The sequence below is a fragment of the Gopherus evgoodei genome, chromosome 2 (assembly GCF_007399415.2).
Source record: "Gopherus evgoodei ecotype Sinaloan lineage chromosome 2, rGopEvg1_v1.p, whole genome shotgun sequence".
In the NCBI taxonomy this organism is placed as follows: domain Eukaryota; kingdom Metazoa; phylum Chordata; order Testudines; family Testudinidae; genus Gopherus; species Gopherus evgoodei.
Window position 1 is genome coordinate 12,916,008 of NC_044323.1, and position 15,137 is coordinate 12,931,144.

A 15,137-nucleotide genomic window follows, 5' to 3' on the forward strand; every position below is an offset into this window, starting at 1 on the left:
AGAGAAGCAGAAAAGTCATTGCAGCAGTTTAGGTAAGGACTTTTCTTGGAGTGGATGTGAAATCCCAGGCTCCTCTGGTGAGTGAACTGAAGGGTTGGGTGCTTAGATGAAAGGTTCACTGGTCCCAGAGTGTGAGTAGAAGGTCAAGCTGAAGGGTGGACAGCTCAGGACACATAAGAATTTTGAGACAGATCCTCTGCTGTCATAAATTAGCACAGATTCAGTGGCTTCAGTGGAGCTTTGTCACTTTACACCAGCTGAGGATCTGTTCCAGCATCTCAGCAGTTCTTGAGATAATTGTAAGGGGTAAGAGAAGCCTATTTATTGTTATAGTTAGTGACCTGGTTATCAATCCTCAATTCACCTGTTTAGGGTGGATCTTCTCTGTGTACTGTAAGCATTCAACCTTAAATGTAATATGTAATCTGAACTTTCACATGAGATGGAACAGCTTGCCTGTATGTTTCTATGGCTGTAACTTTCAACTGAAAGCAGCCAGTGTCATCTGTAGGAAAACCAGTTCCTCCACATTGAAGCCACCTGTAATTAGCTTTATTTTCTATTATTATTTGTAGCACGTGTCCAACGGGATATAGATGCCTAAAGGCTGGTGAAAATCCTGATCATGGCTATACAAGCTTTGATACTTTTGGCTGGGCCTTTCTCTCTTTGTTCCGCCTGATGACACAAGATTACTGGGAGCGTCTCTATCAACAGGTATCAGATTTTTTTCATTAAAACATTAAATAAATCAGTCATCCACTTATAATAAAATATTGGTCTGTCTACATAGCGAGTTAGTGTGTGGCAAGCCAGGGTGTGAATCTATAGCAGACTAGCTTGATGCACCCTATCTCGCTCTGTGAAACAGAAGCATGTTGGACTGTGCGACAGAACTTTTAGTGCACAAGGGCTACACAGCAAATTAGTGAGTGGCAAGCTAGTGTGCTGTAGATTCATGCCCTGGCTTGCTATGGACTAACTCACTGTGTAGACAAATCCAAAGTCAGTAGTTGAAGTTAGGAGAAAATTGGTGGAGATTAGACACAAAATGAATGACTATCCTGTGTACATCCTAGTCAGGAGCCATCAGTTGCTGCAATGAATTTTTAGGAGATGATTGTCAATGGATGGCTAAGGGAAGTTGGTAAATGGGAGAAAGAAACTCTCATTGGGTAACTTGTTTCAATCTGAAAGATGTCACAACATAATAACTGTTTGGTGGCTGGTGTAAAATGAGTTGGTGATCCCAGTCCCGCTCAAAGGAGAATGGTTTCCACCTGACAAAAAAATCACTTCCCTTGGCATGCTTCTTGACAATTAAATGGAGAAGGAGACTAAATTGTACCCACACACGTAGGAGTGCTCTCCCCAGAGCAAACTTTCCATCAAGGAGGCCCTGAGGTTCATGTGCAAAAATTGTCTGAGAATAACTTGTAACTTTCATGCACAGTTGTAGCAACTGTGTGTGCAAATGGACAGGTCAACTAAATACTCATTCTTGCATGTATTTGCTGTAATTGTATATGCAAATCTCAGGAACTGCATGCAGAAATTAGGCACAAAATTGCATGCACATGGTTGTGCGTGCAAATGGGCTTCTGCCCACTGGAAATTTGCTTTTCCATGTCAAGAGTGAAGCACTTTGGTATAGACCATGCTGTACAGTTCTTCAAATAAACTGAGGACTCCAGTTTCCTGTGCCACGATCTACACAATTTATTTTTATCTCATGAAAACTAGTAACACATTGAAATAGAGGCCAATTAAATAACTGTAATTCATTTAATGGGTACAAAATTACAAGTACAGATTTGGAAGGTTCAAGTTGCGGCTGTAAAAAGGAAGACTGAACAATTAGCATTTAGTAAATGTACCACTGTCTGAGGGCAAGTTCTGTATTAGCACAAAAAAATTATATTCAGATGGCAAGTTTCTGAAGGTCTATATTCAAAGGAAATCAGTGTGCTGACTTTTTAGGTGAAGAATGCTTTCTCTGCAATTGCTGATAAGTTTATGTGTTATCGAACAAACTCAGGCACAGTATTCATGAGAAAAAACACTCATTTTAAAAACGCAACTTGCTGCATGACACAATGATCACCTAATTAAATTATGGCAATTTCATGATGAGAGTGTAACTTTCTATGATGTGATTGTTTTTATATTGAACGGGTTTCTGTTCAGGCTGTTAGCAAAAATCTAATTGAATTAAAAGTAAATATAAATCTATTAAACATTGTAGAAAGCTTAAACTTAACTATGCATCAGACTCTTTATTTTTGTACTTGCAGACTCTGAGATCTGCTGGGAAGATCTACATGCTCTTTTTTATGTTGGTTATATTTCTGGGCTCATTTTATCTGATCAATTTAATCCTGGCTGTAGTAGCCATGGCTTATGAAGAGCAGAACCAAGCCACTATTGCTGAAACAGAGGCAAAGGAAAGGAAGTTTCGGGAAGCCATGGAAATGTTAAAGAAAGAGCAGGAGGTCTGTAAACTATTTTCTGGTTAGTCTTAGCCTGAACATGCAATACAACAACACTCAACCTTTATTCTAAACATATAAGACCAATGGAATAAGGGCTCTATTGAAAATGAGTTGTTGCTTATTGTCTTATTCAGAGGGGTTACAGTCTTTTCTAGAAGAAATGTAATGATAATGTTTGTGACCAGTAAGGGCTTGCCTACACACAAAAGCTGTACTGCTTTGTCTCTACCAGTATAGTTAAATTCGTGCAACTTTCCCACATCCTTCACCTGCCCAACAGCATGGACATAGTGATATTGGTATGGTATATAAGGCATTGGTATGGTATATACTGGTCTATCTGTGTCCACACTAGTGATAGTACCGTACATCTGCTTTGGTAAACATCATGCCCCTAACTGCAGTAGTTACATGGGAACAAAAACTGTGCGTGGAATTGGACTAAAGTAGCCACATTTCTCTTCCGTACTTGTTAACTAACATTCTTTTTTCATTTGCTTTATTAATCTTACAGTTTCAAACCACTATTAATATCCTATTGTTTGACAAATGAGAGGATATGTAGGGTCACCTGTTTAAAATATTTACAATTCTGGGCCTATACAGGGAGTTCTCGGACTTATGATGCCCGACTTACGTTGTACGCCACTTACGACAGTTTTCAATTAACTGTCTGTTTCACCCTTATGATGCTTGTTTTGCCCATACGACACTCGATTTGCATAAAGTTTGTTTGAAATCACTTCCTGGTTGCGTTATACTGGTGTGGAGCTGGAAGGGGTCACTTCTGATTGGCTTCGAGTCAGCAGGATAGCTTGTTGCTGGGTGGGGTTGCTGCTTGTTTTTGATTGGTTCACCCCCAGGCTCAGCCAGTCAGAAAGCTTAAACAGTGATTGGCTGAGGCTCAGCGTGTATGCCATTCTCCCTGGTTTTTTGAGCCTGTGTTGCCAGCATTCTGAACAGCATATGTGAGTTTATATGTTTATTTGAATGCTGTTTACAAAATACAGTGTACAGTAAATACATTGATGTTGCAACAATAGACTATAATTCATTTATTATAAAAATCTGGGTTACTGTGGTGAAAATAGTGTATCAAGCCTTGATTCAGGATCTATCCCTCCATTGATTCCTATGGGAAAAGCGGTTTCAACTTACAATGTTTTGACTTGCAATGCAATTCTGAGGAACGAATTGTGTCATAGGACCGAGGACTCCCTGTACAGATAAAATCCTATGTTACAGGCACTTCCTGAGATTAAGCTTTCCACAACATGAAATGGAACTTGATTTAACTTGGGCTCCTGGTCACATCTATTCCCCACACCTCAGCTCCTTCCCCTTCTCCACTCATTCCCAGCACCACTTTCCTGGCCCAATCAGCCCCTGTCTCCACTCAGCGCCTCATCCAATCTCAGTCTCCCTACATACCCACTGGCTCCCAGTCCTCTCTTCATTTCCCTCTCCGTCCCAGTCACCTTGCCCAGCCAGTTCCAGTCTTCATCCCCTGGCTTCCAGTTCCAGTCTCTGGCCCCTGACTCTCACTGTCCTCATCCAAGCAGTCCCAGTCTCTCCCATTCCTCCTCACCTGCCAGCTCCCAACCAAACTTTGTCTCTACTCTCCACCCCCACAGGTCTGTCTGTCTTTATTTTTCCCTCTGTATTTGAATCAGGCAGCTTCATCCTCCATGCTGCCTATGCCTGGCAGAGGGATCATTGAGAACACAGGAGAGGCAACCTGCTCTCAGTTCCAGTGTCTAACCTTAGCCCACCATAATCCAGAGCTGTAAATGCAGGGAAAATCCTGCTCATCCCCCAGGCGGAAACATGCCCAGTGCAGACAAATTTTTTAGGGTTTGAATTGCCAAGCTCTAGCAAGTGTCTACTGAGCATGTAAAAACTGTGATTTTTTTCAAAGGCTTATAATTTAGCCAAATTTGGGCAGATTTTCACAGAAGAGCAAAAGGCACATCTCTGATGCAAAGGATGGCCGCTTCTCAAATGTCAAGACCTCCCTTCAAAGCATGGGGACACTAGAGCTTCTTAAAGAAAAGGCCTCCAGAATTATTTATCATGGGCAAAACAATGTATTTTTTTCTTAGCCTCATTCTCAGAAACAGCTTCATCATTTTGGCTGCAACTTTCTAAAAAAAAAAATAAAATCAGCTGGAGGCAAGCACGGAAAAATTCAGCCCAAACAGTTAAAAGTTTGGCAAAGTTATAAGCAACTGAAAACAAAGTATCATACTGGGAAGAGTAGGGCAACCTTAATAGCACCATTTTTGGAGATAAAATGTTATGGCAAGCAGAAAGGAAAATTTAAACTGTTCAGAATGACACTTATCCTACATGATACAAAGAGAACGCAGCTCTAATTGAGAGGCCTACTTGGGGCTGATCAGTCATCTTATGCAATTGGTCCAACACATTCCTAAGGCTGAAGCTAACTCCGAAAGAGTCATTGAGTCTTTAAGAGGAAAAATACCTCAGCATACCAGTTAAATCAGTTGACTCAAATGGACAAAGTGTGAGAGGTAATATCTTTTATTGGACCAACTTCTGTTTGTGAAAGACACAAACTTTTGAGCTACACAGAACACTTCTTTAGAAATACATCATATGAGAACGATACCCAGAAAAGCATCTGAAACCTCCCTCTTCTTCTCTGCTCAAAGAAGTTTGTTCATGGAGTATGTGTCCCAAAAGAGCTAAGTTTTGCTGTTGCATTGTAATCTTTTTAATAGAGAGTAATAGAGCTGCCCCCACTCCTTAAAATACATAACTGATTCTTTTTACAACTGCTAACTTGCTGCATTACTTTGACTGACACCTGTGGGAGTGGGGATATGTTCTGTTTTTTAAGGGTGATTGCTAAGTCTGGTGGCTTACAGAAAATAACAATGAAGATTCATTAGATTCTACTATACCTGGGAACCTATAGCATTGTTTAGTGATTATCTGATACCTTCTGTATTCTGGCAAGGAACCTGCAAATGGGGGCCCTGCTTAGTAGATAATAGGGTGACCAGACAGCAGATGTGAAAAATCGGGACGGAGGTGGGGGGCGGTAATAGCAGTCTATATAAGATAAAGACCTAAAAATTGGGACTGTGACTATAAATTCGGGACACTTGGTCACCCTAGTAGATAATCAATGGGTGTGGCTCCAGTTGGTTGGCAACCCCAAAATTAATCTTACTTGTTTTGCTCTAGTCTGATTTTTACCAAGTTTTCAGTAGCCTCTTTGGAGGTGCAAAACTCCCTGTTTGTGCCTGAGAGAATCCCCAGCTCTCATCAAATGCTTCATCATGGGTCTGCAACTTTTTTTCTAATATTTTGATTTTTCTTTCCTGGCTTTCCACTGAGTTTTCAAGACCATTGATTTGTGCTGGCAGGCTTTTTTTGAATTCAGCTGCAGTTGGGTTTCTAGCAGCTCTCCTGTTATCAGAATTTTTGTGCAGTGATTCCATAAGATAGCTGACGTGGAGAACATGATGCAGAGGCATGTGGAGTTGAAAAGTCTGTCTTATCTTCTTTTACACCCATGGTTTGCATTTGTCGCCTCGGATCCCTGATCAGAGCTGGCGCTGTCACTGCTTGGGATATGATTTCACTTATAAAAATGTGTCAGCCAGCGTACCTAGTGTTGTTAGTATCATCCTGTGAAGAGCACAGAGATCTTGCAATGCACAGCCCAACGGCAGCCAGCTGGACTCCACTCTGATTCACCCTTTTTGATTAAAGGGGCACTGCCAAGGCTTGGTAGGCCTAAAATTCTACCCGTCTAGTTTATTCTGGATGGAAGGCAAACGTATGACTTGAGTGTAGGTGTGTGTGTGCGCACACACGCACACGCGCACACACAGACATTGTGCTGTCTGTCCACAATGGAGACCTAGCTGTTGAAATATATAATCATTATAATATGAAATATATAATCATTATTACTTACTGACATCCTAAACTTGCAAATGGTATATCTGCTATGTTCATTTTTTTAGGCACTGGCTGCTAAAGGAATTGATTCAATGTCACTTAGCTCATTTGAAATGTCACCTTTAGCATCCAAAAATGTCAAAGAGAGAAGAAATAGGAGAATGAAAAAGAGGTCCTTGGGGGTAGAAGATTATGGGGAAGACCAAAAGGTTCCCAAATCTGAATATGATGGTGGTCAGCGAAGAATGGTAAGTCATTATCTGAAATGTCAATGACAATTTGCTTCACTCTGTACCATGGTGAATAATCAGGGCTCTGAATGGTAATACTGTAATTAAAACAAACAAACAAAAAGCCCTTTAACCATAAATAAGGATCAAACACTGAGCATTGTGACTAGCTTGCACAAATTCTGTATGTTATAATTGTGGAGAAAAACTTATCTGCTCTAATTTCAAAGTCATCTCTTTAAATGCCCACTAAAGCATTTTTGTCACTTTTTTGTTTGTTTTTTAAAACATTTCAAAATTTTCCCAGTCTCATTTATTTTCATGGTAACATGTTCATTGTAAATTGTAATCCATCTAGTTATGGCAACCATATCCCTACTAATGGGCTAGTGCTTTTTTTGCTTTTTAATGAGGTACAGCAGACACTTGAAAAGTTTTCTTTGCTTTGCTTTTTAATCTTTTGCCTGTCACCTCTCAGTACAAATGTTCTGGAATTGTTTTCACTTTATACTGTAGGGGGAAAAAAAGAGGATGGGTAAGCCCATTGTTTAAAAAGTTATTCTATTAATATAATTGATATGTTTGAATGTGAATCTGCAGATACTGATGATACTGATGATGGTTTCAGATATTAACAGTTGTCTACGCTTAATAGAGGGCCAAGTTTAAAGCAGTTTATTTGTTGTTTTTGAATAGCCATGTAATGGGCTAAGTCTTTCAATACTTTATTGTCAGTAAATTTAGGGACATTTGGCAACCATAAAAAAGTGCATGGAAAATGTGAAAGTGATGTAAGTAGATGTGACAAATTAATGACTCCCCAGCTCACAACATTTATACATGACACATTAGAGTTTTTTTAATACTGAAAGGGTTTTCTTGATATTGTTTAATTAGTTGAGTGGGTTGCATTACTAATTATACCATTATTAATGCTAGAATTGCTGTTTGATTCATTCTGAGTGGATTTCAAGATACCAAATACCAGAATGAACCGGAGCTACACACTTGTTAATGTTTTTCTGAGATTATATTTCTTGTTTTCATTTTTTTGCCCCTGGATGTCATATGCATGAGGAACATGGAAGTAACATTTCAAAGCTTATAGTAAATCATCTTTGTAAGGCTGTGCTTGGCATGGTTTGAGGGAATAAGACTGACTCATCATCATTCAAATGAAATCTGAGCTGCTGTAAGCACACTGCCATCAGGAATCAGTTTCAATGACTGTATCGTGGAAATCCAGATATGGATTTTTGACCATTTAGTAAATGGTCTGAGTCAAAATGAGGTGTCTTTTTATACAGTAGGCCTGAATTTTTATAATTCTTACTTACAGCAGTGTAAATCAGGAATAATTCCACTGGAGTCAATGGTGTATATATTATGTGAGATCAGAATCAAGCCCAGAAAGTTTGACTGATATGGTAGATATTGAAAAAAATTGATCCTTATTAATAAAGATTTGGACCATGAAAAAAGTTCAGGTGGAAGTAGTAAGTACACAGACCACAAAGGTAAAAAAAAACAACACCCTATATTTCCCCACCAAATATTCTCTCTTAATTCATTCCCACTTTAGAGATAGGAGAGAAGAGTTACAGGCTCTAAGCCTGTGTGCATTTCCAAACACTATTTTCAGTAAGGCAGTGTTCCTTTTCAGGGTTTTTTTGTAAAGGTTGTTCAATGTTGGGCTTAATCACTGCTGATGATTTCTCAGGTTTGTAGTCTCTCTTTAGCTGATTCAGTATATCATCAAAGGAGCCATTGTTTGAGTACAAGGGATATTACCTTGTTGTTAGATGAGCTGCCCCTTGAAAGAGACAGTGGTACACTTACATTGGGATAACTATTCCAGAATCCACCATATCTTCTCTTCTCTCTGCTTTTTTCTCTCTTCTTCATCCTCTTCCTCTTCCCTCCTCTTCTTCTCATTCTCCCTACGATTCATTTCTTCCCTTGTTTCTTCATTTCTTGCTCTCTCTCACTTCAAAGTTTGTTCCTTAGCCACCTGTGAAGATGTACTGTGACACCTTCAACTGGGTCTGGATTCACCAATCCACACCACTCTTACACTTCTCGTCTCCTTCCCCCATGTCCTTTCACTCTAATCGCATGGAGAGGGAGCAGGAGCAAAGAAAGTGTTTTACTACTAAGCGAACACAGCCTTGGCCCTTTACATTTCAGTACATCTTTAACAGCCATGTATTAAACAAGTACCTCATGACTAGGAATGGCTTTTAAAACTCAAAATTGTATTGAGGTTAATACATCTAAAGTAAATCCTTATCTGAGGCACTTGATTTAAAAGGGACTTATTGATCTCCTGCAGTAGATGGAGGAACTCAAAACCTTCATCATTCCAAAAATGGTGTTGCAAAATGTTACTTCTTTTCCCCTTTTTCCTTTCTGGGGGCTTTCAGACTCTGCTTGACATTAGCTATGGTCCAAATGCAAACTCAGTGAAGCGCAAAGCCAGCCATGGAAGTATATTCAGTTTCCGATTCCGTGGCAGAGACATTGGCTCCGAAACAGATTTTGCCGACGATGAGATCAGCACTGCCGGAGAAAATGAAAGCCAGCGTGGCTCACTCTTAATTCCAAGGACTGGGAGACGTTCAAGCATGGAAAGTCAAGCAAGCCATAGCTCTCACCCTCCTACTCCAAACTGCATGCAGAATGGCAAGAGGAACAGCTCAGTGGATTGCAATGGTGTGGTTTCCTTGATAGGAGGAGGCACCAGGGCGCACAACCCAGATGCAACATCTCCTTCAGGGTTACTGCTGCCCCCCGTTATTATGGAAAACCCTGGGACAGGCGACGTGGTGAGTACAGTATGGTTTTTGTATGGTTTACATTCTTGTTTCTTCACCAATGTTATTGGCATTTGCTATGATATCTGTAAACAACCTCAAACAATCACCAAAATCCTATCATACAAACTATGTGAAGACCATGGGCCAAATCCCGCATTTGTTTGCACTCTGTGCAGCCTCAGAGAAGTCCATGAGTACTGGATGGAATTTACTGAGGCATTCTGTGTGGAGGCTAATATTTGTATTTTGGTTTTGATCTGGATTCTTTTGCTCAAAAATGTAGATATGAATGAAAAATGAAATCTCCCCACCCCATTCTTCATGTGGTAAGTGTCTGATGGGTTCCTTTTGCCATTTCCACCTTGGGCACTGTCTGGTGGCCAAAAACCAATATTTTAAAAATACTCCTATGTGTATTTCGTTCCATCCAGCGATTTCCACATACATACACCCCTCTGCTCCTATAGGTTCCTACCTTGATACATCTATCCATTGGCTACTCTATAACTGTTGTGAGGAGAGAATTGCTTATAAATCCCAGGTAGCTTCCAGGGAAACTTTAGCATCCAGTTTAAATAAATCTCGGATTAGAACTGCAGATGATTAACTGGGTTTTGATTTCATGCAGAGTCTTTGCCACAAGAGTACTGGAGTGGAGCAACATAATAAAAATAATTGGCTTTCCTCTCGAAAGGGCCACGTTATTTTAAAAAAATAAAAATAACAAGGATAGTGTTTGTTTAGGACCTCATTGTGCAGCATCACTTGGCAAAACATCAGCTGCCATTAGTAAGTGCCAGGTATAAGAGGCAGGTGCAGTGTGGACAAGTCGACCTGCATAACCTTGTTCATTCCCCTGTCTGCTCTGTATTTATTGTCAGATTATCAACAAGTGGTATGTAAAGTAGCTTTTTCCACGGAGTTGTGCAGCTTCTTCCATTTCCAGCTTTGGACTTGAGAGGATCCTGTGCCCATCTAGAGACTCCCTGATCTGCCCCCACCCAACTTGGAGAGCTCCCCATAATGAGATCCCTGTAGGACCTCTAACTTTCCCCATACAACTCTCCACCTCCCTACCCCCCAGACATTCAGTACTTTCCAGCATGTCCTCTCAGCACCCCAGTACATTCCTGCACCAACTCTTTTATAGAATCCATATGTGCTTCTGCTTCACTAATACAGACATTTTACAAAACCTCTGATGGGTTTGCCTCTCTTCAATGTGCCATTCCGTTGCTCCCTTTCTGGAGACTTTGTGAAATGCATTTTGCTTCCCTGGACTGAGATTGTGACAGGCCCTTACACAAGCTTGCAGGGGGATGGGAGCACACAAGGAGCTTCTCCTCTTGCATGGCCTGCAAAAGGGGCTACAACAGTAGCAGTCCATGCACAACTCTGTGGGTGCTCAGTGCTTCAAAGAGGCTGCCAAGGGAAAGAGAGGAACCTGACCCAGAGCTCCAACACCTCTCCTCTGTGCTGGGCTGAGGAGCAAGTCAGTGCAGGCTTCGCCATCTTAAGTGATGGTGTACCCTGCAGAATCTTGCAAATAGAGCCACTCATTGTAAACTTGAAGATGAATAGTCTGTAGTACGATTAACAGTATTTGTGTTCTATTTTCTGTTCCCAACATTCAAGAGAAGCATATTCCCACAAATATTTGCACCTCCATTTTATGTAACTATTTTGATACATCAACCTATTTTTAAAAACACGGAAGAAGACCAGTTCTGAAAGCTGTTGCCGGGTGAGCCATAATCAGAGATCTTAGAAATCCACTTGCCATGAAAAAACGTGGAATGTGCGTTTTTACAGAGGCGTTGATTTTTACATTTTGTGAAAAAATAAAAACATATATTAGCTATTTACTAAATTTTACTGAAGTCAGGATGACCGTATTTCCCATAGTGGAAAAGGGACACTGTGTGGGACTGGCCTGAGCCACTTTCAGGTGGGGCTGACTGCCTGAGCCCAAGCGCCTGGTGCGGCTGCTCACCTTTCCTCTGAACCCCCCTTGGGGCAGGGGGAGGTGTCCCACTTTTTTAGGAAAATTCGGCATTTGTCTTGTTTGCTCTTGCCATCTGAAGATCATCTGTTAGCAAGAGCAAATGGGACAAATGCCCAGTTTTGCCAAAAACATCAGAATGTCTGGGACAGGGCTTAAAAAGGGGACTGTCTCAGCCGAAACAGGACATATGGTCACCGTAGTTCAACTGATGCCTATATATATTGTGGCTAGGGAAACTAAAGTTCAGTGTTTCATTTTAATCCTGGAAAAATGTGGATTTTTATGGGGGGGGGCGTTATTGGAGACTTTTGGCTTTTCTAACATGGAAAACTAGGATCCCTGTTCATATTATGTTACTGACCCTGCTAAGATCATGACAGAAGCATGGCTGTGTAGTAGCTAGAGTAGGGACCAAGCCACAAAATCCAGATGTGGATCTTTAACTCTTTGCAATCTGAGGATATTTGGATATGGAATTTTTGTTTTGACCCTTTAAGAAATAGAGACCATCCTCAGAATGTGGTTCAGGATCTGGGTTTGGGAGTAATGGACCATCTCTGATTATAGCGTACAGTATATAGTATAGCTGCAGAGGCATTTATTTAATGAATTATAATGCATCATTTGAAGGAAAGGTGGAAAATGAGTATAGTTCCCAATAATAAATAAAAGACAAAACTAAAGCCATTAAAATAAATTACATATTTAATCATACAGATAATGGGATTCTGAGATAATGCAGTATGCCCATTATAATTTTTAATTCATTTTTATTTATTTAAAGTTTATTAAGGTTGATCCAATACAACAGACTTTACAGTTTACTTTGATTCAGTTTAACTTTCTGTGAAGCATGCCACAACTGGATCAGCTGTGAAGTACAAGGTTTATGAAGGATCATTTACTTGTGTGTTTATGAAAATAGCCTGAAACAAATCAGAAAAATGATGATAGTTTAGTGGTGTTCCTTCTTTCATCTCTGTGTGTCAATCCTGCAAGGTGCCAAGCACCCCCCATCTCCTGCGGTCAGAACTTCACGGGGGACATTTGGTGCTTTGCAGAACTGGGTTCTTAGGGAAATTTTGAACTCTGCTAGCATTGCTCTTTATTTGCCAACTTCTTTTAAAAATATATGTTGAAAATTAACTGGGCTAGATGGTGGGAGGGAGCACTTCTATGGTTGTCTAGGAAATAACGCCAAGGCACTATAGCAACAGATGTTCATTTAGTGATGCAATGTGAGGATGTTGTGTCTTCTGTGAAACAGGTTTAATATCTAATCTATCCAGAAAATGTGAGATGGAGTTAAAAGCTAATTGGCAGCAAGCCCAGCTTAAAGATTCATTATTTAAGAGAACTGTAAGAACTGTGCACAAATTAACTAAACTGTGGAGCAAATGCAGAACAGTGGATAAATTGAACACTACTGTGTGTTTTAAGATAAAATGGCTCTCCTCTTGGTTTATTGTTTGTATTTTTTTAGTTTTCTTTCAAACATTTTAAATGAATTATGTTGCTGAAGAATGAAGTTATCTTTTTATTAAAAAAAAATCAGATACAGTAATAGTGAAGCTGCGAGTTTCTCCATGCTGCTAATGTGTCTTAACTCCTGACTTGAAAGGTCCATTGCTTGAAGTGTGAGGGTAGTCCACCTGATGTTAATGCATTCCCTGAAATGATGGAACCAATGCAACAATGAGTTTTGAGGAGTTCACACCTTACAACTTTCATCCTCTATAATTTTGCAAGGATATTTATTTAGACTTTTCTGGGGTGGTCACCACATTAAAAAGATTTGAGTATCTACATTTTTGAGTGCTCAAATTGAGACACAGCAGGCCCCGATTTCAGATTTCAGGTCCTCAGCACCTTATGAAAATCGTGCCCATTTAAGGTTTCTCAAATTGATCACTCAAAACCTGAGGCATGCAAAACCATTAATCACTTGTGAAAATATTTGTTTGTCTATAGGTTTGGCTGGAGTAACTTTTGTCATGCAGATTTTATGTCAGGTACAGTAGTTCAGATCCTGATGAACAACTTGGCGGCTATGTGCTGTTCAGCTGCCAACCAAGGGTTAAGTCAAGATCCTGCCCATCTTTCGGAGTGGGAAACATTTGTTCCTTACTATTTTTCATATAATTATCTGCAGCAGAGTTCGCTACTATATCTGAGTGTCCGGGCTTGTGATCTACATGAGTGGTCTGAGAAACCTTGGTCTGCTACAGAGATGGGTGGCTGCTTAGATGAGTGCATAAACTACAGAAGTCAGTTCCAAAAGTTGTATGTTCTGCACCAAGGGGTAGGGGAGGGATTAGTTGTTAGGCACAGACAGTTGTGATGCTGCATCAATAGGGAACCAAGTTTCTTTGTTTTTCCTCTCCTCTCTCTAATTCCCAAATACAACTACCAAAACAGTACAGATATCACGTAATCTGAGTGGCTCATGTTTGGAACCGTTAGTTCTGTCATTGAGAGAGACTCCATAGTCAGCAAACGAGATGTTCATCGATAGCGTTCTAACTGCCTATATTTATGTACGTCTGTACTGATGGCACTGTGCTTGCTTTCAAGCTGCTCTGCCTATTTGACTAAACCACCATGCAGTTAGATGTACAGCCTAAGGCCTGCTCTACACTAGAAAATTAAGTCAGTTTAACTGCATTGCTCAGCGGTGTACAAAACCCACACTCCTGAGTGATGGTTAAGCCAACCTAACACCCAGTGCAGACAGCACTAGGTCAGCAGAAGAATTCTTCCATTGAGCTAGCTACAGCCTCTGGAGGAGGTTGATTACTTATGCTGATGGAAGAACCCCTCCCGTCACCATATGTAGTGTCTACACTGACGCACTGTAGTGTTTTAAGTATCGACATACCCTAAGTAACACCAAGAGCAGCTTCTCTCTCCAAGGAACAGAGAATTGTGAAGGCAATTGCTTCTTTGCTACATGTCTCTTCACAATTCACCACACCTGTTGATGCTTACATGCCACATAAAAACACCTGAAAAACTGAAGAAAGGAAGACAAAATTCTCAGGCACTTGTACTTGCCAAAACAACAGCTTATTTGTCAGCTTGCAATCTAGAAAAACACATTGCTATCAGGGGGGAGGGATAGCTCAGTGATTTGAGCATTGGCTTGCTAAATCCAGGGTTGTGAGTTCAGTCCTTGAGAGGGCCACTTAGGAATCTGGGGCAAAAATCAGTACTTGGTCCTGCTAGTGAAGGCAGGGGGCTGGGTTCAAGGTCCTTTCCAGTTCTAGGAGATGGGTATATCTCCAATTATTTATTATGAGGAACAAAGTAATGTAATCTGCATGCACCCTGAGGAAAGGTAGCCCTATGTCAGACAATAGCAGCTCAGTTACAAGGGAGGAATGGACATAGAATTCCAGACATGGTTTGTGAGTTCACTCCAAGTTAAGTCTGAGTAGTGAGCTCTGCTTGGAAATTTCCAGTATATTTGATATAACAGTATGTTAAGTGGGGCCTGATCCTGTTGTTGCACCCATTATATTTACATAGTGTAATTCTGTTGACTACATTGGAGTTACCGTTGGTGTACACCAAAGTAAGAGAGAGAGAAATTAGGCTCTTGTAAGTTCTGAAGGTTATGTCCTTTCCTCTCCTCAGGCATGCTGAGCACTGTTCTGGG

General features: G+C 40.5%; 1 protein-coding gene across 4 annotated transcripts in view; it reads left to right on the plus strand.

The window, feature by feature from the left end:
- The window catches only part of LOC115645407 (sodium channel protein type 5 subunit alpha-like), a 382,036-nt gene that overhangs the window by 149,733 nt on the left and 217,166 nt on the right, over positions 1–15,137 (plus strand). For 3 of the 4 annotated variants that reach the window (XM_030550011.1, XM_030550007.1, XM_030550010.1), the window contains exons 9-12: positions 576–717; positions 2,295–2,492; positions 6,494–6,676; positions 9,082–9,483. In XM_030550011.1, the coding sequence (XP_030405871.1) occupies positions 576–717; positions 2,295–2,492; positions 6,494–6,676; positions 9,082–9,483 (925 nt within the window). The remainder of the gene's footprint in view (positions 1–575; positions 718–2,294; positions 2,493–6,493; positions 6,677–9,081; positions 9,484–15,137) is intronic. The other variant, XM_030550009.1, reaches the window with a different exon arrangement.